The 23,214-nt window shown below is 50.2% G+C and overlaps 1 protein-coding gene across 1 annotated transcript; it reads left to right on the top strand.

The window, feature by feature from the left end:
• The first annotated feature begins 5,114 nt into the window (after nucleotides 1-5,114).
• On the top strand, nucleotides 5,115-22,829 carry LOC106025648 (transport and Golgi organization protein 1 homolog). The gene is given in 15 exon segments (XM_063234932.1): nucleotides 5,115-12,854; nucleotides 13,563-13,698; nucleotides 14,371-14,372; nucleotides 15,553-15,568; nucleotides 16,225-16,313; nucleotides 16,534-16,611; nucleotides 16,699-16,809; nucleotides 17,986-18,088; nucleotides 18,221-18,277; nucleotides 18,280-18,317; nucleotides 19,120-19,242; nucleotides 19,343-19,457; nucleotides 20,721-20,773; nucleotides 20,862-20,952; nucleotides 21,069-22,829. Coding segments are annotated over 15 exon segments (1,266 nt in total). The 5' UTR covers nucleotides 5,115-12,743; the 3' UTR covers nucleotides 21,212-22,829.
• The last annotated feature ends 385 nt before the right edge of the window (nucleotides 22,830-23,214 follow it).

The following is a 23,214-nucleotide window of genomic DNA, read 5'->3' as shown; positions in this document are numbered from 1 at the left end:
GGTTTGTAGGTAACTTTTTGGTTGTTGGATGTCCTCCAGGAGCCTCATGTTCTTGTAGGCTGGGCTCTTGGAAGGTGATTGGGTTTTAGAGCCTTGTAGCTTACTTGCTGTTAGGAGCTGGGGTCCCATTGGAAGAGGCAGGTCCCTGGGGGCACGGTCTGGAAGGGTTTGTCTCCCTCTTGATTCCTCCACTGACTGCCTCCTGGCCACCATGAGGTGAGCAGCTCTCCTCTGCGGAGGCCCTCCCACCATGCTGTTCTGCCTTGGAGTAAGTCAGATATGGATTGAAACCTCTACAAACTGTGAGCCAAAATAAACTTCTCCTTCTTTAAGTTTTGGGTGTTGGGTATTTTGTTCCAGTGACAAAGAAAGTGACTAAGACAGTTATCTAATTAGAGCCCTTGATTCATAGTTATTTACTGCCTTTTGTATGCTAGCAGTTAGACAATGACAATGCTCTTTATTTTTTCTTTCTCGGTACTGGGAATTGAACTCAGAGCCTTGTGCTTGCCAGACAGATAACTGTGCCACTGAGCTATATCCCCGGGCCTAGACAATGTTCTAGAAGCTGAGGATATAATAGTAAGGGACAACTAAGTCTCTGTTCTCATTGAACTTACAGCCAAATAAGCATGGAAGAAGCAAAATTCCTGACAAGGGAAAGATTGTCTGGTGCTACGCATAAGGAAGAAAAGGTGGATGAAGGTGCAGTTGGGGGACGCTACTGTGGACACATTGGACAGGGACTGTGTCTCTCCTAGGTGCATTTGAGGAGGGACCCGCATCGAGTGATGTAGCGAGTGCTGGGGCAGGTCTTGTGGTCCAAAGCAGTGGTCTTGGAAGACAGAGTTGGAGTGGATCTGTGGCCAGGCAGGGGCCCATCAGCCTGGAGCAGCAGGCTCCAGGGAGGAGTGGTAGGTGGGGAAATCTGAGAGTTATTTAAGCCAAGATCAAGTAGATGGGAAGCTGCTGGAATTTTTAAGCAGACGAGTGTGTGGTGTAGTGCAGGTTTTAAAATAATTGCTCTGGCTGCTGAAGGTTGAAGAGTTTATAGCTGGGTGCCAGCAACAGCAGGAAACAGGAGCCTGCTGCAGGAGGCCGGGTAGGCGAGACGGTGGCTGAATTAGGCAATGGTGGGGCATTACTCAGGTAGCGCATAGGTGAGCCAACAGAGTTTCTTGATGAGTTGTGGTGTGTGAGAAAGAAAAAAGAACTAGATACGATTTCAACCTCTTTTCTGAGCAAGTAGGAGAATAGGACTCTTATTTACTTAAATGAAAGGGAACAGATTTTGGAGGGACAAGAGAAATGGATTTGGAGATGGTAGTTTTTGATTTTTTTGTTTTGTTTGAGTTACAATTTCACTATGGAGCCCAGGTTGGCCTGAAACAGGTGAGCCTCCTGCCTCAGCCTGTCAAGTGCTGAGATTAAAGGCATGTGCTACCACGTCTGGCTCACGACTCACTTGAGATCCGATTAGACATCCAAGTGGAGTTGCCAAAGTGGTAACTGGTTATAAGAACCTGCAGTTCAGGAAAACAGGAGACGTTTATAAGTGGGGGCTCGGGTGGAACCCAAAGACTCCACTCATTTTTAAGTTTCATCTTGCTGTCCAGAGATGGTCTTCAGGAGCCATGGGAGCTGTGGAACATCAGGACGTGCTCTGAGTCATGGATCACAAGAACTATGGAATATCTCTACTCTGTCCCTAGGTCCAGCCAGAGACTCATCCTTAAGAAACCCTTGTGAAGGGCCTCCTGCAAGCCCTGCCAGATGACAAGTGTGGATACACATATAGTGAAGAAAAAGCCACAGTGGCTGTCTTCACAAAATGTTTCCTAGGGGATAAGGCCAAGAGAATGGAGATGTTAGTACAGCGATTCAGGGGTAAGATGTGGATGCTGTTGGACACAAAGGAGGGGCATGGCTACCTTTCATGGGGCCAGAAAGAGCTTCCCTGAGAACATGCTACGGGTGAGTAAGGGGAGCTGGGTAAAGGGGTGAAAGGGGGCATGGGGCGAGTTCTAGGAGAGGCAGCAGCACAGGGAGTCTGCACAGGTGAAGGAGAGAGGGAGGGGCAGTCTCAGACTCAGCACCCTACTAGTGACCTAGGGATGTGTCCACATAATAAGAGGCAGGGCCCTGGTCTGTTTTGCTTAACCTCCACTAGTGGCAGATACTCCCCAGAGAGCCAATTCCTTTGATGGAGATGAGGGAAAAGACGCCAAGACCTTAATGGTGTGTGGGGGGTAGGATGTGGGAGAAAGCAGGGTTGGGGGTGGTTCTGAATGGGATGCACCCTGGGGTAGAGCAAATGGTAGTTGTGGGGGAGGGATGTATCAGGCACAGGAGTGGAAGCCAGCAGTGAGGCTCTGAAGCGTGTAAGGCGTGTGCTGAGCAGTGTGAGTTCAGGAAGGGCCCGGATTCCACGTCACGCATTGATTGCTGGTCACGTGTGCTTGTGGGGCTGGATGTGTGTGATTCCATGTTCTCCCCGACTCGGTGTGGAGGTGCAGAGCTCTGGAATGCACGCCATGCAAGTACCTACCTGCAGGAAAGGGATTTGCATCCAGCCTATGCTGTGAGCATATGCCTTGCATGGCTGGGGTTGCCCAGACTGCATCTCAGAGTGAACAAGCTACTGGGGCTGCTGGGGATGGGAGAAGCTCTGGGCTCATTCAGCACAGGGCAGGCACGCATGTAAACATTTTGGTTTTATTAGTCATTTTAGGAAATGTATAGCTTTGGTTAAAAGTTTGCACTAGACGTTTTAAGAAAAATAAATTCACAGCCAGACACCAGTATCTGTTTAGAAAATCAAGGGGTTTATATCCTGTGATGGAGCTGAGCCAGAGCCCTACTTCAAAGTCTAAAATATTCCCCATTCTGTTTCATTCAACAAACATTTCCTGAACATCTCAGCCCACAGGCAACACCTAGGCTTTGCTGTAGGGACTCAGTTCCCTTTCCTCTGAGCCACCTTAACCTGGGTGCTACAGTTAAAGCTTAGTTCTGTGTTATTTGTATTGTTCCTTAATTGTTGGAAGGACAGTAATTCTCCTCCTTCGTGGGTGTGTGACCCTCAGGACAGGGCCTATGCAGCAGTGTTTGACAACAAATGGAAACATGGACATGAAACTGAATGGATGGGATTTATTCCTTTCATAATAAAATCTAGAATCCCAACCTGCCATTTCTGGGAAAGAGGAGCTTTGCGTATTAATGGAACTGGTGCGGTCCCACACCTTGTTCCTCTTAATGAAAAACAGAGCTCTTTCCTTTAGGATGACAGTTGAAAGGTAGCAGGTTTTGACGAATTACTCCAGAGCAGAGTCTTCCTTGGGCAGGACAAGTCAGAAAGGGGTGCTACTGACATTTTAGACAAGGCCACTCTTTGCCCTTGGGGGCTGCCTTGTTCCCTAAAGAAGTTTAGTAGCATCCTAGGCTCTGTCAGCCTAAATCCAGTAGGCTGCAATTCCTCCCAGTTGTGACAATCAAAAATGTCCCCAAACATTGCTAAGTGTGCCCTGAGAGCAAAATCAGCCCCAGTTGAAAACCCGCATCCTCTAGGAATTTTGGTTCGGGTAATTTTCTTATTTGGCACATTGTGGGAAACAGTTCGAGCTGATTTGCAAGGCACCATCTCTGCACGATTTTATTTCATCTTCCAGATAAACAGGCTGATGTCCCAACTTGAAGGCCCTGCTGAAGGTCACGAAGCCAGGTTAGCAGTTAAGTGGGTTTACCTTTGCTGAAGAAGCAGCAGGCCTGAAATTGTCCTGTGGTTTCAAAAATCAGGTCGCAAAATATTTTTAAACTTTTTTTGGCTGGGGAGGTATGATTCCTCTTGTATTCATTAAATTCACAATATAAATAGATACAGTGTGCCCTCAAAATAGACACCCTGGTTCCTGTACTACAGTTGAGGCTCTGGTCTTATCTAGAAAAAACAGAGCAACACAATGGAAGGGCTTCAATTCTGCTTGTTACAAATTATCCAAAAGCCAGGGCCTGATGGTGCCAAAAGCAACCAGTATTGTTTACATAAAGGTTGAAGGCTAATAGTTAACTTTCTCCCATTTAATTCCAGAATCGGTAAATAACGCCTTGCCTTACAACTACAAACCAGGGAGATGTCATAAAGTGGGGAAGAGAACACTCAGAAGCAAATGGAAAGGTTGGTTTTCCTCCCTCCCGCTGCGCTGTGCCGAGCTGCTACCGAAGCCTCAGGCCCCCATTGCCTGCTCCAAGCTCTGGTCCCCCAAGCCAGCCAGCCCGCAGTTTTCTGGCTTCCTTTCCCGCCCTGGGGCAAACTCGGCCTGTCTCAGAGAAGCCTGTCCCGGAGCCAGGCCTGGAAAGATAACAGCAAGAAACTTTGGCAGGGTTTGCAGCAGCTCAATTAAAAAAGAAAGAAAGAAAGAAAGAAAGAAATGCACACCCTCAAGTTTGGTTCGGGGCTGCACCTGTGGGTTCCGATTTGGGGGCGGAGGCGGGGGGCGGGGGGAGATCACCACTCGGTCAGGTTCAAGTGCGCATGTGCCCGGAGGGGCCTGGGCACTTATTGAGTGCCAACTGTCTACCCGGGGTGCGCCTCTCCTGCGCGCGGAGGTGGGGTGCGGGGTCAGGGTGGGCGCGCGCCTGGGGCGGTGGAGGGAGGGCAGAGGTGGGGGAAAGGGACAGAGGAGGAGGGAGCGGGGAGGAAGGGAGGCAGGGGGCGTGCCCCCGATCGGGGCTGGCGGCAAGCCGCTCCCTTCCCGGGCCCGCGATCCGGGCCGGGTTGTGGCCGCGGCCGCGTACGTGAGCGCTGTGTCCCGGGTAGGGAGGGAGGCCGGCCAGGTGGGCGCGAACTGAGCCGGCGGAGGGCGGGCGGCCGGAGAGAGCGAGCGGGCCGCGCCGGGGAGCGGAGGGCGCGGGGCGGGGCGGGAGGGCGCGGGGCGGGGCGGGAGGGCGCGGGGCGGGGCGGGAGGGCGGCGCCAGCTGCAGCCGGAGCGGAGCGCGGGGAGGTGAGCTGCGCGGGCCGCTGCGCTGCAGCCTGCCGGGGGTGCCGAGCGCTTCCCGTGCGGTGCGCGCCCGCGGCGGGCAGGGTCCGGGGGTCCTGGGGGGCCAGGGGCGGGGCGCGGGGGGCTCTGCGGCAGTGGCCGCAACGGCCGGGTGGCCGAGGGGTGGGGGCCGTGGGGGCCGCCTGTCCTCTCCAGCGCCGCCTTGTTTATTTCGCGGGCGCCTGTGCTTCCGACCGAGGACCCTCCCAGCTTTGAGCGGGGGTTGGCAGTCGCCTCTCCGAAGGACCCTGCACGGGGAGCCCGGCCCTTCCATGCCTCTTTCTGGCCTGACGCCCCGCTCGCGCCTGTCCACTCCGCGACACACCCTCCTCCTGGCGGTTTGGCCCCGCACCCTCTCTCAAGCCTGCTTTGGCCACTACTTTCTCTGGCCCGGTGCCTTCAGCCTGGCTCCCCTCACCCCATGTGCGGGTGGGGGCCTGGACAGGGAGTTTGGCATGTGCAAACAATTTCAGAGGCAGCGTTTCCTTCCCTGCCTCGGAGTTTAGATCTGTGCCTTCCATTGCGGCTGGTGGAGAGAGATCTAAAGGAGCCCACCCTCCAGGTGGTGGGCACCGCCACGCCTCCTGTTTGTTGTCAGCCGGGCCGGCCGGTTCTGGGGCTCTGGAGACTCCCCAGGCTCTCGCACTCCTGCAGTGCAGCCAGGGAAGGCACTGGGTATCTGCAGGCCCTCACTGCTTTCTTCACACGGGCTGTGCAGGAAGGTGTGACTGGGACAGTTTGCTTCAACAGGTATTGAAGGTCTGGGACACTTTCCCCGGGTGTTGTGTAAACAGAGCCTGAGGAGCCTTGAGACAGAGCAGTTATGTTGGACTCCACTGGTCCTTCTGGGAGCTGCTGTGTTCTCAGCAGGACCCCTGGCTTCCTGGGAGATGTCAAGTGGTACCCAAGAAATCTAAGGCCCCAGGAAGCCTAGTCTGCTAGGTGGAAATGACTTTAAGAACTCAACTTCAGATGCATGAGCCATGGCTTCCCGAGTTGGTGAAGGCCAGGAGCCACAGCAGAGAGAGGAAAAGTCCGAGTTGGGGCAGGCGGCCTAGTTTTGGAGGAAGGTGTGCCTGTGGAGGATGACTCCGTGGCAAGACCCAGAGTCCACAGGAGTAGCAGGTAGAAAGGGCCAAGAAAGGAGGATCAGAGGAGCAGTTATGGAGGAGGGAGGATACAGAAAATAAATGAAGCTGGCATGTAGCACAGCAGTGGTGCCATACTTGCCTGGCATGTGCAAAGCCTGGGTTTGATCCTTGGCCTTGGGACTTGTCATCTTGTGCATAGCACGGGAAGACAGGCAGTTCGGAAGTAAGACCTCCAGCTAAGACACATGAACTGTGTGGTGGGCAGGTGCAGACACAGGTGCTGTTGCCGGTCAGAGGAGGGCGCTCTCGGAGACCCTCGAGATGGTGACAGGGTGACCATGAGCATGACCTTGGCCATCTTGCGTGTTTCCTGAAGATGGAGAGAACAGTGGTTGAGATTGTGCAAGTCCTAGAAAATCAGACTGGGGAATTGCTGTTCTGTCTGTGTGTCCTGGCAGACATTAAAAGTTTTAGGGTCAGGAAGGACTGCAAGGAAGGGGTGTTTGGGAAGGATTTTGAAAGTAATGTTAGGAGATATGTCAGCTAGTAAGCTACTGCACTCCAGGAGTGCCCAGGGTTTGCATTGGATTTAACTGGAAATGAAAAAAGGGTGCGTGTTAGAGACATTACCATTGACATAGTCTGCTGACAGGGCCAGGGTGAAGGGAAAAGATGAATGAAAATTAATTCTTTGTGGAAATTGATTATATGCCAGGGTCTTAGAGCCACTGTAGCTGGCAACTCGAGAAATCGGAAATGTGTGTTTTGCAGAGAAGTAATTGACACTCAGGCTGTGTGGAAGTTTGTGTGTTTGCCAGGATATCCAAGTGTAAGTGCTCTGCCAGCAAGTCCTGCACAGGGCTTCTTGAGAACCCCAGGGATAGAGTGTTAGAGAGAGCAGGCATTCGGTGGTCAGAGAGGTAGCTGAGGATGTGTGGCCTTGGAGGTCTGTTTGTTAGGGTTGGGATCCTGCAGTTCAGGCTGGCCTGGAACTCACTGGGCAGCCCAGGCTGGCCTTGAACTCATGGCAATCCTCCTGCTCTGCCTTCCAAGTGCTGGGATTACAGGCATGTACCACCTGTCATTTTCACCTCTTTGTGTTGCTGCCATTTACATGACACTGCCTGGTCTTGACCTTGAAGTTGGAGAAACAAGTCTGAAGAATCGGGCTTCTGGGAAACTGGGGCCATTTATTCTAGGCATGCGGGTGCATGCAGTTGGAGGTTGGAGAGAAGCAGCATAGGATTTGCTAAAGGTGTATATTGTTGGACTTGGAAGTGTGTTGAACTTTGAACTCCACCAGGATCTTCAGGCTAGTCTCATGTTTCATTCCTGCAGGAGAGAGGGGGTGGGTTGGCTTTTCCTAGCCCATGCTGTCGCCCATTCCCAGGAGTCTGGGGACCTGCACACGGAAGGGATCGGGTGCTTTTTTGCTGAGTACTGAATTGTGCTTTCTTGTTGCACGGCTGACTTAGGGTGATTTGCTGAACAAATTCCCCAAGCCTCAACTTGCAACATCTGAATTTGGAGGATGATTGCAGAAGGCTGCAGAATGAGCCGAGAATGTAACTAGTGACTTAGCCTCCTTGTTTCTCAGAGCTGCAGGATAGGTGCACTGGTAGGGGAACAGGACTTAGGGGAGGAGACCTGCAGGGGTGTGGATCAGAATATTTTTTTTCTTTATGGCAAATATCTGACTGCGTGAAAAATAATTGTATGTGAGTGAGCAGTGGTTGAGCTCACTCATTCTAGAGCAATGTTTTCTGTACTGTTCTGGCTCTGACCTACATTAAGAAACAAAATTTACATTATGACCCTGTACATACAGCATTATGTTACAATCTAATTTCAGTTCATGCAGGACTACCTCCCTTTGCGTGGTCCCATCTCCTTGAACATTTGGGGGGGAGGCGTCTGTTTTATTGTTTTTCATTAGAAGAGCAGTTGTTAGCTGGGCATGGTAATACATGCTTGAGAGGGACATTGAGACAGGAGGATTGAAAGTTCAAGGCCATCCTGAGCAACTTAGGGAGACCTTTTCCAAAAATCAAAACAGCTGTTGCTCCTAAGTTCATGGAGTTATTCTCTGATGAAGTAGTGGGTCACAATGCATGAACGGTTTGAAAAGCGCAGAGAGAGTTTTCACATTCAGTAAACATTTATTAAGTCGTGAGTGTGCGAACATACCCTTCCCAGTACTGAAGGTAGAAAGGTACAAATGAGAGATAGAAACTGTTCAGCCTTTTTGGAGGTTTAAGGCACGGCTTGGATTAAGGAGCAGGGCAAGATGATTAAATGCCAAAAATGAAAAACAAATGCCTGCGGTGTATGAAAACGGGGTGGTAGCCAGGGATTTAGTTCAGTAGCATAAGCGCCTGCCTGGCAAGTTCGAGGTTGTGAGTTCAATCCATGGTACCCAAAAAAAAAAGGAAAAAGGGATCATGATATGTGCAGTGTAGATAGAAAAAACTCTTGGGATGAAGGAAGTCTGGGGTGAACAGTTTGGGTGTCTCAGATGTCGCATGGGAGAAACTCATGTGTGCAAGTTAGGAGTTAGGAGCGAACACAGCATGTGTGTGTGGATGTGAAGAACATGGGACTCTTGTGGTAGAGCAGGGGGAAATTAGATTGGAGAGGTAGGAAATATAGTTCTTTATTAAGAGGGGATTTGTAGAAATTTCCAAGCCTTTATGCTGTTACAGTTTGGATAGCATAAAGGCTTTTAAACATTAAGAATAATCCGAAAAACTTGTGGCTTTTTAAAAAGAGTCAGATCTGACCGTCATTTCCAGCAGAGAGGTGGTCATTGCCTATGGAAAGGGTCAGGTCTGCTGCTCCCAAGCATCATGATTCCAGCATCCTCTCTTGCCTGCCTGGGTCCAGTTGCTTGGCATTCCTCGCTGTGTCCCATCGGCATTTGGCTTTGTGACCTCAGTTTTCAAGTCTTGGATGCCATGCTGGAGAATGTGTGCTGCTGTCACAGGCCATGGGTGCCCCCCTCCCCACCCCAAGGATTCTGGCAGGAGCCAGAGACTGGAATCTGAGGATTCCAGCACCATGCTTTGCTTTAGGCCAGTGAGCAGCTCTCGCTGGGGAGCTGCTGGCTGGGCCTTGGAAATATTTTCATGATGAACAGCATGGTATTTACTAGACAGGGCTTTGCCTTGTCATCTAGAAAGCGAGGCAGACTTCTAGTGATCTGAAGTTCTCTCCTGCCTCTACTTCTGGCTGGCGTGATTAGATTGTGGCTCCTGGCATGTCGCTCTGAAAGGGATGTTGGGGTTGCGAGTTGTGAGTCACAGCTGTCAGTTGCCTTGCGACATTAGATTCTGAGATGCTTTGGTTCTGTGGGCCCATAAAAGAAGACCAAGGAGAAGAGGGAGCTGCAGCGGGGAAGGGTGCATAGTCTGGAGAGGTTCATAGTGGCTGCAGAGTAGCTGGCTCAAGCCCAGGTATTAATGCATATGGCTACAGAAGAGTAGGTGTGTTTGGGGCAGTTGGTATGGGAAGTCTTTATGGCTGAGAACACTCTGGCTTTTCCTGGAGTCCTAACTAACCACCATTCAGAGCTCCACCCAGGTGAGCTGCAGGTGAGGGGCTGACCAATCGTTTCCCTGCTTTTTACAGGTAGGACAAAATTTACCTAAAAGTATTGCTTTTTTACTTTTTTTTTTTTTTTAATAACACACAGATACAAGTTAGGAGTTTTCTTAAAAGCATATGGCCATAGGATGCAAGAGTACCTAGAAGTCAGCTGAATTATATCAAGTTGAATCTATTTCCTGTTTTATGTGATGTTTTGCTTACTAAACCAGAAGGGAATGATGCAGCAGCTCTGGTATGTTTAGTTTTAGTAAAGTAGTTCACAGTTTCTTAAGATACACTGATTTTGGCTTGGGTTTGGGTTGAGTATAAGGAAGATGTGTTTGTCTGATTTGGAGGCACGGAGCTGGGAAGGACTGCTTAGTCTGTAGATAAATCAGAGTCATCTAGAATGAGGACCTCAAATTAAAAAGAAAAAGAGCCGGGTGTGGCGGTGCACGTCTGTAATTTCAGCTAATTGGGAGACTGAGGCAGGAGGATTGCAAGTTCCAGCCCTGCTTCGGTAACTGTGAGCGTCTTTCTCTAAATAAATAAACAAATGGGGCTAAATAGGGTTGTAGCTCACAGCCCCTTCCCTCATTTCTGTAAAGAATAAAGATGAAGCATGGTTTAGTTTTACAGATTTGAGCCGATGTCTCAAGATGGCCAAATAGTCTAATAAGATAATTATTCTTCTGGGGATGTAGCCGAGACAAAACATGAAATATAGATGATGTTTCTATGCACCCATCATTCAGATTTTTTAAAAACTCTAGTAAAAAATTGGTAACAACCTATATTTCCACTGGTGTGGGCTGTAGATAGTGGATAGGTGAATTCCAGTGGATATGCCTTTAAAATGGAGGTTTATGAAGTTATGCAAAATAATATTTAGGAGCAATTTAAAAGATAACCAGGGAGGATGTTTCTGGTAAAAGTTACAGTGTGCCTACCATCTAATTCCAAAGGTTAAAAAACATGCCTAGATAATAACTGGAAGAAAGTGTCCTAATAATACCAAACCTCCGTTGTTTCTAGATGGGTTGAGCTAAGTGACTTTCTCTTTTTCATGCTTTTAAATTTATCATTTGCTAGTGGGGGAAAATACCGCTACTTTAAACACTCTTGTTGTTTGAGGACAGGATGGAGTAGATGATTCATGTAGAGATTATTGTTGAGTACCTACCTGCCCCTTGTCAAGTGTTGGCATAGATACCAAGCTCACAAAATAACACCCAGCACCTGACTCTGGCACAGGCCACTGTGGAAGGCCAGGCTATCTGGTGGAAAGTCTTGTTTTTTTTTCCCTGTCATTTATGAGTTCATTGTGGAGTCCTCAGTGTGTTGAGGCTTTCCAAATATCAAAGCCAGTGGAGAATCCCAGGATCCAGTCTTAATGACCTTGGTCATACGACCTCTGGACTCCTGGGGTGATTTCAAAGGCACCTGAGCATCAGGACTTGATCCACGAAGAGAGAATAGGGTGATGGAGACTCAGGAGTGACCGGTGTGGGCTTGTGGAGGAGGTCTGCAGTAGTGCCTCTAAAACGCTTTCATGGTAGTCAGGTGTAGGGAGGACCACACGTGTTCATTTTTTTTATTTTTGGTACCGGGAATTGAACTCATGACCTTGTACTTGCCAGGCAAGTGTTTGCGCCTCTGAGCCAAATCCCTGGTCCTAGGTTTGGCGCCATAGGTAAATTCCCAGGGGCGGGGAAGATGATGTCACGGTAATTTCCTAGGGGTGGGGGAGATAGGAGCTTCCTGGTTCCGGTTGAGGCTTTTCTTGCTACAGAGTCCTGTCTGGGCCAAAACCCTTTCAATTTAATTTGACATAATCTCTTTAAATGGTTGGCAGCGATCATTCCATACAGTGAGACACCTTGGGAGAGCGCCCCACCCCATCTCTCTCCAGTGCTGTTCAGGGCTCCGCCAGCCACCTCAGCACGCTTTTGTGCAGTTAGGAGCCATGCAGCCGTGTTCCCGTGGCACAGCTACTTACACATCTTTTCTGAGCCTCACTAGCTTATTCTCTGTGTGTTTTGTTTCTATAGGTAGGGCCTGAACAAGCTTTGTTTCTTTTAACTTCAATTAGATTTTATTGGTACATTTGGGACATACCTAATGATCATCTTAGAGGATTTGTACCTATACATAGTAAAGTTTTCTTTCCCATTCCCCTCCCTCCCTTCAACGTTCCTCCCCTTACCATTTACAAACTTTCCTTTCCACGTTTTCTTTCTGTTTTGTGTTAAGTAATCAGATTTACAGTCTTTTCCCTTTTTGCTTCTTGATTTTTGAGACATAATCAGGAAAGACCTGTTGAGTACATAGAAAAAAATCACCCAACGCTTTTTTGATATAGTCATCTTTGTTTCTGCCATCAGTTGCGGATCCTTTTAATCCACACTGTGAATAAGGAGGGGAGGCTCCGTCACCTACAATGCCAGCCACCTGCCACCGCGGCCCTGGCTCTGAGGTGACCCGCCGTGCCCGGGGTCTGCACCCTGAACTTCGACGCGTGGCCCTGCCCCACCCGGGCGAAGGTGCCAGCCAGGCCAGCAGCCACGTAGCGGCGTGCCAGGCCTGGTGCCCAGGTCCAGCGGTGAAGGCGCCTGAGCTTGGTGCCCTAGTGCAGCTACTCGCCAGCCTTGCTCTGCGGCCCCGGGACCCTGCCCCCGGCCGCGCTCACTGGGCGCCCCACCCGCCGGCCACGTTCATTGGACGCTCCACCCGCCGGCCTCGTTCATTGGACGCTCCACCCGCCGGCCTCGTTCATTGGACGCTCCCGCCCCGCCCCGCGCGGTGCCCAGCGTTCGCCCCGCCCCCTGTGTGAAGGCTGCAGCTTTGTGGTCGTCCTGGAGACCCTGTTACCTATGTTTATGATTCATAGCACAGCACGAAGCGGAAGGTGTAGCAGTGCGGTCCCGCCCTCTGCTGCCACTGCCACTGGGAAAGACTTCTTTGCCATTGCCGGGTCCGGCCCGGTCCGGTCGGGTCCGGCCGTGTCTGCAGGGAGCGGTCCTTCGCGATGGACGCGGTGTCAGCCACTGTAGCCGCGGTCTTCGTGTCCCCGGGCAACCCCGAGCTGCTGAAGCCCCCGTCGAAGCTGTACTCGGCCCTCGTAGCCCTGCTACTGCAGGTGAGGCGGGGGAACCAGGGTAGGGCGAGAGGCGCGGGTCCGCCGGTGGGACGGTCCCTTCTTCGAAAGAGCTGTACCCCTCGGGCACGAGCGTGGTGTGGACTGCAGAGGGCCGGGCTGTCCTGAGGGAGCCGCATGGGGCGAAGCCAACCATCACCTTGGGAGCCACCCTGTTCACGCCCCACCTGTTTCCTCGCACAGATGGTTTCGTGAGGGTGCAGCGAATTGAGACGCAGCATCCTGGAGGAGTGATGCCTGATTTGTGGCGATCATTGTCATAGTGCTTTTGTTTGCAGACGCACAAACCGATGGCTTCTATCATGTATTTACAATGTGGTGTGTGTGTGTGTGTGTGTGTGTGTGAGAGAGAGAGAGAGAGAGAGAGAGAGAGAGAGAGAGAGAGAGAGTGAGCACGTGTGCAGTAATAGAAAACAGCTCAAGCATGATCTGGGCCATACGTGAGACACCGCGATGAAGAAGGGCCTGTTGGCCAACTGGGAAATAGGCTCAACTCACTCCCTAAGTTTAGAGACTCCACATACGGGACAAGAACGCGAGCCTGCCTGTATCCCCCTTCTGGAAGTTTCTTCAGGGCACCTGGAAGTTGGTTTAGACTATTGAGAGTAGATTGAGACTATCTGTGATGAACCTTTGTGATTGCTCCGCCAGTTCTGTTAACGTTTCCGTTATTTGTCCCTTCCTTTTCAGCTGGTTGCAGTGTTACCTGAGGATCTCCAGCCCGGGCCTCACTTTTATGGGCTTCCCTGGGAGCCTGTGTTGCTCACTACCTGTGTTGGAATCCTTATGCTTGCGATTTTCTTGTGGAGGAGTGTTCTTCCAGTGAGTGAATTAACTTGTTCTTTGACTTCTGAATATATTGAGGATTCTATGTATCATTGGCCCTTTCAGTTATTAACATAAACAAATCAGTGGTTATAATTCAAGTTAGTTTTCTGAAATAATTTAATCTTGGTACTGGCAAAGACTTAAGAGCAAGCTAACCATATCCACTTGTTAGTAGAGTTGGTGAGTCTTACAGCCATCCTGAAAAGCAGTTTCATAATTCTATATATCACAAGCCTTTAAAATGGGATACAAAACAGGATAAGAAATATAAATTGCTTTTATGTGGTATGATAACGTCAGTAAATGATCTTAAAGAAATAAATTACATGTTAAGATTTTATACAAAGGTATTAGATGTAGTATTTAATAGAATAATAACTTGGTGAAACCTAAATGATGTATATTAGGGAATATCATGTTTTATCTTATTTATATCCACAGAACAGAATATTAGGCTGCTGTATGTATTTCAAAGGCAGGGGCAAAGAAGGTGTTCACGATTTAATGTGAAGTGGGAAAAGTGGAAACAGACCGTGAGGTATTGATGAACTGTGTTGTAGAAACATACAGGGCAAGAAATACAGTAAGATGGTAGAAACGTCCAGGCAAGATCAGGCAAGTGGTGTGTGTATTCCTGCAGCCCTGGTGGAGAGGGAGGCTGAGACAGGAGAAGTGCAAGTTTGAGTCCAGCCTGGGTGACCAAGTTGCCAAGAGCCTGTCTCAAGAATAATGGGAAGGCTGAGAATGTAGTTCATTGTGAAGGCCCTGTCCCAGGTACCACCAAAAACAACCCCAAAACAGCGCCTATGAAAGATTCCTGTGAGGACTTCTGGAATCTCGCTGAACAGCTTCTTGGATGAGAGAACGCCTGGAAGGGTAAGCGGAAGTGTTTGGGGGTGAAAAGGTGCTGTTTCCCCTGCTCCTCTCCTTTGGTTCCCCTGCAGCTGCTACCCAGCAGGGCTCTCAGGCTCAGCCCTGCAGCTTCCCACCCTGCCCCTGGGCTCACTTCCTCCCACTCCCTGAGGTCACATGGCTCTGAGGCCCACTCCTGATCCTGGAGAGGACAGTCGCGCCCCCCCCCCAAGCTGGCCACTGTGCTCTGCTGTCCTATACTGTTTATAGCACTCGGAAGGAGAAGACAGAGTCTGTGTTACAGAGAAGTGCAGTGATCGCCACTGTGGTATTTAATTAGTTACAGTTTAGGATTTATGACCCCAGAAGGCGCTGGGAGGAAGAACTGGGTCTGTGCTCTTCCTGGAAGCCGTTAGCTGTCATTTCTCTGTGTTCTTCTGGTGTCTTCCCTTCCGCTTAGATTTATTACTGTTTTTGTGGTCTGGGGAAATCAGATGAAGAGGTGTATTAGATTATTTCTTAATTGAGTCAATAGATCACTTGAAATAGAGTTTCTGAGGTGTCTTCCAGTGAGTAAGAGAGGCGTATCTTAGTGCAAAGGTTATGCTGGTAATCTCGCTCGCAGGTCTTCCATATGGTCACCCATTTCTAGACTGCATGCTTGCTTTTGGGATTGTCAAGTAATTTTGAGTAAGTAAATCAATAATGTGTGTATTATAAAAACAAGCATTTCACTGTTGAAGCCAAATGCTCATCTCATAAGCCTGGTGTTCACTTGGTCCTGGCACATAAGCCCGTGTGTAGCTGTGAAGTAAGACACGCTCCTTACTGTTCCTCTGTATCAGATGCTTTTTGTAATACATTTTTAATTGTATGGATTTATCCTGAACTAAAGTTACTAAATTTGCATTTGGTTATGATCCTGACTTGTGTTAGGAACTATGCATTCCTTTTAATCAAATGTTTGACATCAAATTTCTCTCTTTCTCTTCTATTGAAGGAGAGAATATACCAAGGTAAATCTCTTCCCGTTGGTGTTTGGGAGGACTTTTAGGCAGGCTAGGAGCGACAGTGACTTTGGTGTCTGATTTGACTTACTAACTGCTCCACATTTTACTGTTGCTACTAACCATGGTATAGTGGGGAAGGTGATGGTACTGGCTGAGGTAGGAGATGTGGGGGCAGGGGTGACTGCTTACTTGGAGCAGACCGAGCGTGGCTGGACCACACAGGTGTGGAGAGAGGACAGTGTGTCTGTGCCAGGGACACCTCAGCCCCTATAGGTTTATCGGCACAGGAGCTCGAGAGACAGCAGTATAGATCCGGAGCCTGAAGTGTCTGTTTCTCTTAGCAAATGACATTCATTTGAAGTGATCCGTTTTCAGAGAACAAGTGCCTTTTGTGAAAGGAGCCTCTCCAACTGTGTAACATTTTACTGTATCTCCTGCCTTTGCAGTAATTGATATCTCCTCAAAACAAGTGTTACTATAGTTTTCTTAAAGTTTAACAGTGTCCTGTGCACTGTTGTTGTTAGCTGCGGGTCTCTGGAAAGGCAGGTGGTTGTGCTAAGCCCTGTCTCTCACAGAGCCTCACAGGTGTCCTTGCTGCTGAGACACTGTGCAGCCCAGTTCCATTTAGTGCTCCTAATAACCTGGCTTTTTCCTCTTTTTAGTCACTGAACAGCAGACTGCCGAGCAGGTGAAGACTGCCACAAAGGACAATGCAGAACTTGCAGAAAAATTGTCAAGTTATGAACAGAAGGTAGAATCTGTTTCCCGGGCCCTCCTCTAGTGTGTCTGTGGTGTAGTTCGGTTATTATGGTATTTTGAAGGCCTGTGTTTTCGCTTCATCATTTCCTCTGAGCCCTCCAGATCTTACGCACCATCATATGTAAAGCGAACACTCTGCTCGCTTCTTTGGAACAAGGTTTTACTAGCACAATGACTTCTGTTACTTAGTTCTGAATGTGTTTTTTCCATAGATCAAGGAATCGAACAGGCTTATTTAGGAGACCAAGAATCAAAATATGATTCTCTCTGATGAAGCAAATAAATACAAGGTAAAAGTCCTTCTCTTTTTGGGATTATAGTCTAAAAACAAAAGCAAGCATTAATGATATTGTTACTTTTAATCTCTTTTCTTGTAGGATAAAATCAAGCTGCTTGAAGAAAGCAATGAATTTCTGGATGATAGGACCAAAACTCTTGGTGATATGTTAGAATCTGAGAGGAAACGCAACATGAAAAATCAGGATTTGGTGAGTTCTGCTGCTGCGTGTTACTACAGGTATATTTTTAGCTATTTCATAAATTAGTTGAGCTGTTCCCATGCTGTTAACTCCATAAGACTAGGAATAACAGAACTGAACATGCCTGAACCCATTTTGTGGGATTTTTCGTACTAACCCATTAGGATGTTTTTATAGGCACGGGAAGTGTTTTGATCCCGAATCTTGGATAATTTCATAGTTGTGTCCTCCAGAACACACACAGTCACTAACAAACTGGTCCAGTTGAGTAGTCTGTGTAAACTGGTTTTATTTCACAGTAAACTCTGTGCCTTTTGAATAGTCTGAAAATCCCTTAAGTGGAAATGTCTTGAGGAGAGTTCTCATGCTTCCCGCCTCCTGTGTGGCCTGGTCCTTTGCTCAGCACAGACCTGGTGAATTGCCCATTTTCAGTCCTTTGTGCACCACGCTCTTTGGCAGCAAGTTATGACACACAACCTGCAGTTAAAAGAACGGTGGGTTAGGGTCACCCCCTGAGCCAGTATTGTCATAAATATTGAGAAATTTGGCACATGAGATTTTTCTATTCCCCCAGAAACACTTTGTTTTTCTGTTGTTTTGTTTTGGTTTTGTCTTTTTGAGACTGGGTTCTGTTATGCAGTTCAGGCTGGCTGTGAACTCACCTTGTACCCTAGGCTGGCCTTACACTCTCCTCTCCTGCCTCAGCCTCCTGAGTGCTGGGATTACAGGCGTCCACCATACCCAGCATTCTTACCATTTTTAATTCAGACAAGAACATGTTTAAAGTGATCTTGGAGCTTTTTTTTTGGTGGCAGGGATCGAACTCATGACCCCGTGCTTGGCGGGCAGGCATTTAATGCTGCTGAGCTAAATCTCCAGCCCTTTTGGGGCTTGTTTTCCTGCCACCAGAAAAAGCTGTTCATTTTCCGTGGTTTGCTTGAACATTTCTTTATACTATGCTGTGTGGTCACCCTGAAGCTTGCGGGTGCCATGAAACTCTTTAAGTTTTTTTCTTCAGCTCTTTAAGCTGATTTTTTTCCCCAGACCAGGTTAAATCCCGATTTTACCTAAAACATAGTAGATAGTTTGGGGTACCTTGTAGTAATGTTTTTGTTCTTTAGCATATGTATCAGTGTTTCTCCCACAGTCCTAACGCGTTCTGTGTGTTCCTTGCTTCCGTGGCAGGTCCTGGAAAATGAGAAATCTGTGGAGAAGCTAAAGGAGGTTATTTCAATGAATGCCTCAGAATTTTCTGAGGTAAGGTTGCTCACACTCCCTACCGATGTCAGTGTCGAGACTCAGCTGCATCGAGCAGTGGTGACCTGACAAGTGCTGAGAGCCGTGGAAGGCAGAGGCCGTGCATGATTGAGGGGCAGGGCTGGCGCGGCTCGTGAACAGTCGTGTTCTGCATTAGGTTCAGGCGGCCTGAATGAAGGCAAGTTGAGTGAGGAGAAGGTGAAGTCTGAGTGCCACCAGGTTCAGAAGAAAACTCAAGGCTGAAAAAGAAGAAAGATTTTGTAAATGTCTGGTCAGGGTGGCAGATTTTGTAAATGTCTGGTCAGGGTGGGTGCAAAACCCAGCGACTTTAGCTCTGTCATCTTTTCTCATGAGGAGCTGCTTATGCAGGCCCCTGCAGCAAGCTGGGGAGCATCGAGTCTGTCCTCCCCAGCTTGCACATTATTGAGGGCACAGGTGCCTTTTGTGTTGCTCATGGATTTTCAGTTCTGTAAATTGATGGCAGTTCTTGGCCCTTGTCTTGTTAGATACCAGTCATTACTTTGGCCTCAGCAAGGCCAGGGGTTGGCTTTTTAAACCTCAGAGTTAAGGCTTTGCTAAGCCTCCTCTAACAGTTACTGCCTCACATTGGCCATAGGAAAGTTAGATCAGAGATCTGTGATCAACACACACACAATGAGGCCAGAAATCCCACGGCTAGCTGCCGGCAGCTTCCATTTGAATGGGTTATGTTCCTGCTAGGGGGACACACAGGATAGTCCCATTAGGTGATATGGACAGTCCCGCATGCCCTGCAGTGGTGCATGCCAGTGGGAATATGTTAAACCCCAACAGTACATGCCCACATGTGCCATCTGGAAGTCAGGCATTTGAGTCAGCAGGCATTTTTCAGAAGGACTTGATGGATGGGGTCAGCTTCCTTGACAGCTCAGGGTGGAAGCCACACTCTTCGGTCCTGAACCAAGTCTTAGCCTCTGTGATGGGACAAGGAGGGACATGACTCCTGCTTCCCCATCCCACTTGCATAGTCCTGTGCCTCTGTGGAATCCCCAGTCCACAGGGACCCTTCCATGTGACTTTCAGCTACAGCAGGAAGTTGAAGACCAGAAGAAGTTGAACGCTGCACTCAGCGAGCGAATCAGGACGTTGGAGAAGTCTCAGAGGGATCTGGAAGCCACTCTCGCTGATAAGGATGATAGCATTGGTGTAAGTTACCCCGGCCAGCCCAGCCTGTTTGTGAACACTTGGAAAACAAACCCACTGTGAGGATGGAGAGGCTCTTAACTGCCTCTTGCTTCTCTGCTAGGCTCTGACCAACTGCATCATGCAGCTGAATCAGTTGGAGGAGAGTGGATCAGAATCTGAGGGTCCAGGTCCAGGCAGATGTGAGCCAGGTGAATTAGCCAATGGAGAAGTGGGAGGTAAGACTGGCCCTAGCCCAAGGGCCCTTTTTTTTTAACCAGGGATCTAACTCATGACCTTGCACTCACCAGGCAGGTGCTTGTGCCACTGAGCTAAATCCCCAGCCCTTCAAGGGCCCTTTTTTGTCTTCTTCTCTTTATTGTTATTTTAGACAAGGTCTCTATGTAGTGGCTGGCCTTGAGCTCACTGTGTAACCCACACTGGCCTCAAACCCACAGCAAATTTTCTACCTCAGTCTCCTAAGCATTTTTGTCTTTAATTCCATACATGGATACTGCTTCTCAGCTGAGTTTCTTCTTGCCCCGACTGACGCATGCAGCTCTTTAGGTTCTTAGTGTGAAGGACCACAAGAGGATGAGAAAATAGACAGACAAATCTAGGGTCAGGTGGAGCCCTTACCCTCCTGATGGGAAGAAAGGAACTGGCCCCTCACTGCAGGGGCGTTTATACCTTTTAGCAACTTAATGTCACGTGACACCCTGTTGTCCTAGCAGCCCACTGTTCAGATTGTCTTGGGGCTTGGTGATCTCTGGGCTGAGGCAGCTTCTTCACATGGCAGCCCCAGGGGCTCTTTGTTCTTGGGCTAGCCATGCCCTGGCCCTACACGTGTGGTCAGTTTCCAGCTTCAGTGGCTCCCAACATCTAAATAATTCGTACTTATGCCTGGGTCACTGGGGTGCAGTAGCAGCAGGCAAGTGGGGAAAGCTGCTTTTCCACCCTTTGAGAACCGGATGTGTACGCTGGGGCTTTGCCTTTGTGTTGGCCTCTGTGCCAGAGAAGAAACCTTCTCAGCTTCTTGGAGATGACGCTCGGGTCCGCACTCACAGCCTCTGCTGTTCTGCGGTTCTCAGGCCCTTGGCCAGGGTCAGCTAGAGTGTGGGGATGGGGGAGCCACAGCCCAGGCTGTGAGGGCAGAGGCTGGAGAGCAGCAGGGTCTGAGATGAGGAAAGTGGTCATGGTGCCACCCCAGCTGCAGAGGGTGCTCAGGGTGCGAGTCTGGACCCACACCAGCCAGCTCCCCCTAGACCATCATGTATGTGGCAGAGCTAGGCTTGCTCAGCCACAGCCCAGGTGGCATGCTGTCTTGGCAAGAGCTCACAAAATCTAAGGGTGCAGTTGTCATAAAAGTCATTGTGTCAGTTCTGTTGGTGAATTGTTTTTCTTTACAGTGTTTGATGAGCATTAGTTTAGTTTTGTGGAAGTCAAGACAACAGTGTTAGAAATGGCACAGGAAGACACAGCCACACTAGTTCTCTTTGTAGGTGGGGAGAATAAGATGAAGACTCACATGCACCAGCTGATGGATGTCTCCCGGGTGAATCCCTTCACAGAGCCCCCCAGGGACCCGTGAGTCCTGACTGTGCCTCACTTTCAAGCCTGTGTCTCTCCCTCACAATTTTCAGACACATCCCGCAATATCCATACTTCAGGAGGATGTCAAACTCCTGCAGGTGAAGCTGAGAGCCTCCCTGTCTGCCAAATGTGACCTGGAAAGTAGGTCCCTGACCGCATGGTGGTCAGGCTGAGCGCTGGCATGAATGAGGCAGGGATGCTGGGAGCCTGGTTCTGTGTCTTTGGCGGTGCCCTTGATGACGTGTCTCACCTCCCAGACCAGATCGTGAAGCTAGGTGAGGACTGCGGCATGCTGCAGGCAGACAAGGCCCGGCTTGAGGAGGAGTTTAGGATGCTGCAACAGAAGGTGGAGGTCCTGAATGAGCTGTCCCAGCAGAAGGAGATGGAGCTGCAGAAGTGAATCCGAGAGATTTTGCCTAGTGTCTCATGCTGGCCATTCCTGTCACTTCTGATTGCCTAGCAGCTTCAATGTGCAGTGATCATAGAGGAAACTTGGGGCCCAGGGTGCTGCTGGTTTCCTGTGATGGCGACCTGAGGCTGCTCCTGCCTGTCTGCCGTCACCTTCATCCAGCTAGCAGTTCAGCCCAGCGTCCCTGCCTCTGTAGCCTCAGCTCCACTGCTTGTTTCTTAAAGCCTAGGGATTTGTCGAGGGCTCAGTACAGCATCTTTGGCATTGTCCTCAATGTGTGGGTTGAAGGAGGGCAGCACTGGCCTCTGGGGCCCACATTTCGCTTTCTGGCTGGGGCCACAGGCTCCTGTCCACCCATTCGGCCTTGCTTGTGTGCTTATCATGGCCTAGGTCTAGAGGAACAGCTCTTCCTAGACAGCATGGGGGCGGGGGGAGGGGGTGCGAGGAGGACTCCGCCTATTGCTTTCCCAGCAGCTCTGCTGGACAATCCTGGCTTCCCTCGGGGTACGCTCATCTCCCACACAGGCAGCTAGAGCCTGGCGCATGCTGTGCTCTTAGCTTGTTCTGTTTGCCGATTAGACAATTACAAGGAGAGGTGAGGTCCTCTCCTCTCCTGTCCTGATCGGCAGCTGCAGCCCACCGGACTCACAGCACGAGGCCCAGCACTCTGAGCCCAGTGCAGCCTCCACAGCTGCTTGGACCAGAAGGGCCCTTCCCGCAGAGCCGAAGTGCCAGTCCCACCAGGGTGGTCACCCGGGACGCCACAGGTGGCCGGCACTGGGAGAACGGAGGGTCAGGCTGTGGTTGAGCCCTACTGAGCCTCAGTTTTCCTTATCTGTGAAGTCCAGTGCATCACTCAGCTTCCTGGCTCAGGGGAAGGGAAATGCTTTGAGCAGACCTGGGCTGCTCCTCAGGATGTGTCCGCGTGTCCCTCTTGCTTTCCAGTCCCACACTGGGCTTAAGAGAGTATGCGCCCGGCATCCTGCCCGGATGCCGAGACCTGCCGCTGCACCGCCGCAAGTTCTTGCCGGCACCTGTGCCATTCAGGCCTCCAGGTCCGCTCGGCCCCCGAGAGTATTTCATTCCTGTTCCTCGAATGCCACCACCACCCGCTGGGCCCCAGGATTACCCACCGCCGCCTGCCAGGCCCCAGGACTACCCACCGCCGCCTGCCGGGCCCCGGGACTACCCACCGCTGCCTGCCGGGCCCCGGGACTACCCACCGCCGCCTGCCGGGCACTGGGACTACCCACCGCTGCCTGCCAGGCCCCGGGACTACCCACCGCTGCCTGCCGGGCCCCAGGACTACCCACCGCCGCCTGCCGGGCCCCGGGACTACCCACCGCCGCCTGCCGGGCACTGGGACTACCCACTGCTGCCTGCCAGGCCCCGGGACTACCCACCGCTGCCTGCCGGGCACCAGGACTACCCACTGCCGCCTGCTGGGGCCCCGGACTACCCACCGCCGCCTGCCAGGCTCCTTTTTCTCCTATGGGTCTGCGCTTATTTCTAGGACTGATAAAAGTTCTCTCCAGTTAACTTCAGCCTCGATGTTTGCTGATTTGCCCCCAACTACAGATTAAAGTAATACACTTGTATTGCGCACTTATTTCTGGATAATGGAATGACTTGTTTTTTAAATTTTAGCATCAGGTTTCACTGTCTTTCCTAGGCCAGTCTCAAACCCCTGGGCTCAAGTGATCCTTGAGTGCTTTAGCTGCCTGAGCAGCTAGGATTACAGACCTGACAACCAGTAACTATTTTTTAAAAAACTTCAGTGATGTACAAATATGTTCAGCAGCAACAAAAGAGTGTAAGCGCTGGCCTCTCTTCTGGACCAGAGACGGGGAGGGCAAGTACCAAGCAGATGCCTGTCACCTCCTCAGTACGGCAGTGGTGCCCAGGGCCCACATGGCCTGGATGCTGCTGGGCTGCACCTGCTTCCCTGTCCCCACTAAAGATGCCCTGAAGGCCTGGGGCTCCCACGGGCCTGG

The sequence above is a fragment of the Cavia porcellus genome, unplaced genomic scaffold (assembly GCF_034190915.1).
Source record: "Cavia porcellus strain 051 isolate PalLab524CR breed Dunkin Hartley unplaced genomic scaffold, mCavPor4.1 scaffold_24, whole genome shotgun sequence".
Lineage (NCBI taxonomy): Eukaryota > Metazoa > Chordata > Mammalia > Rodentia > Caviidae > Cavia > Cavia porcellus.
This window is presented reverse-complemented; position numbering and strand designations above follow the sequence as displayed.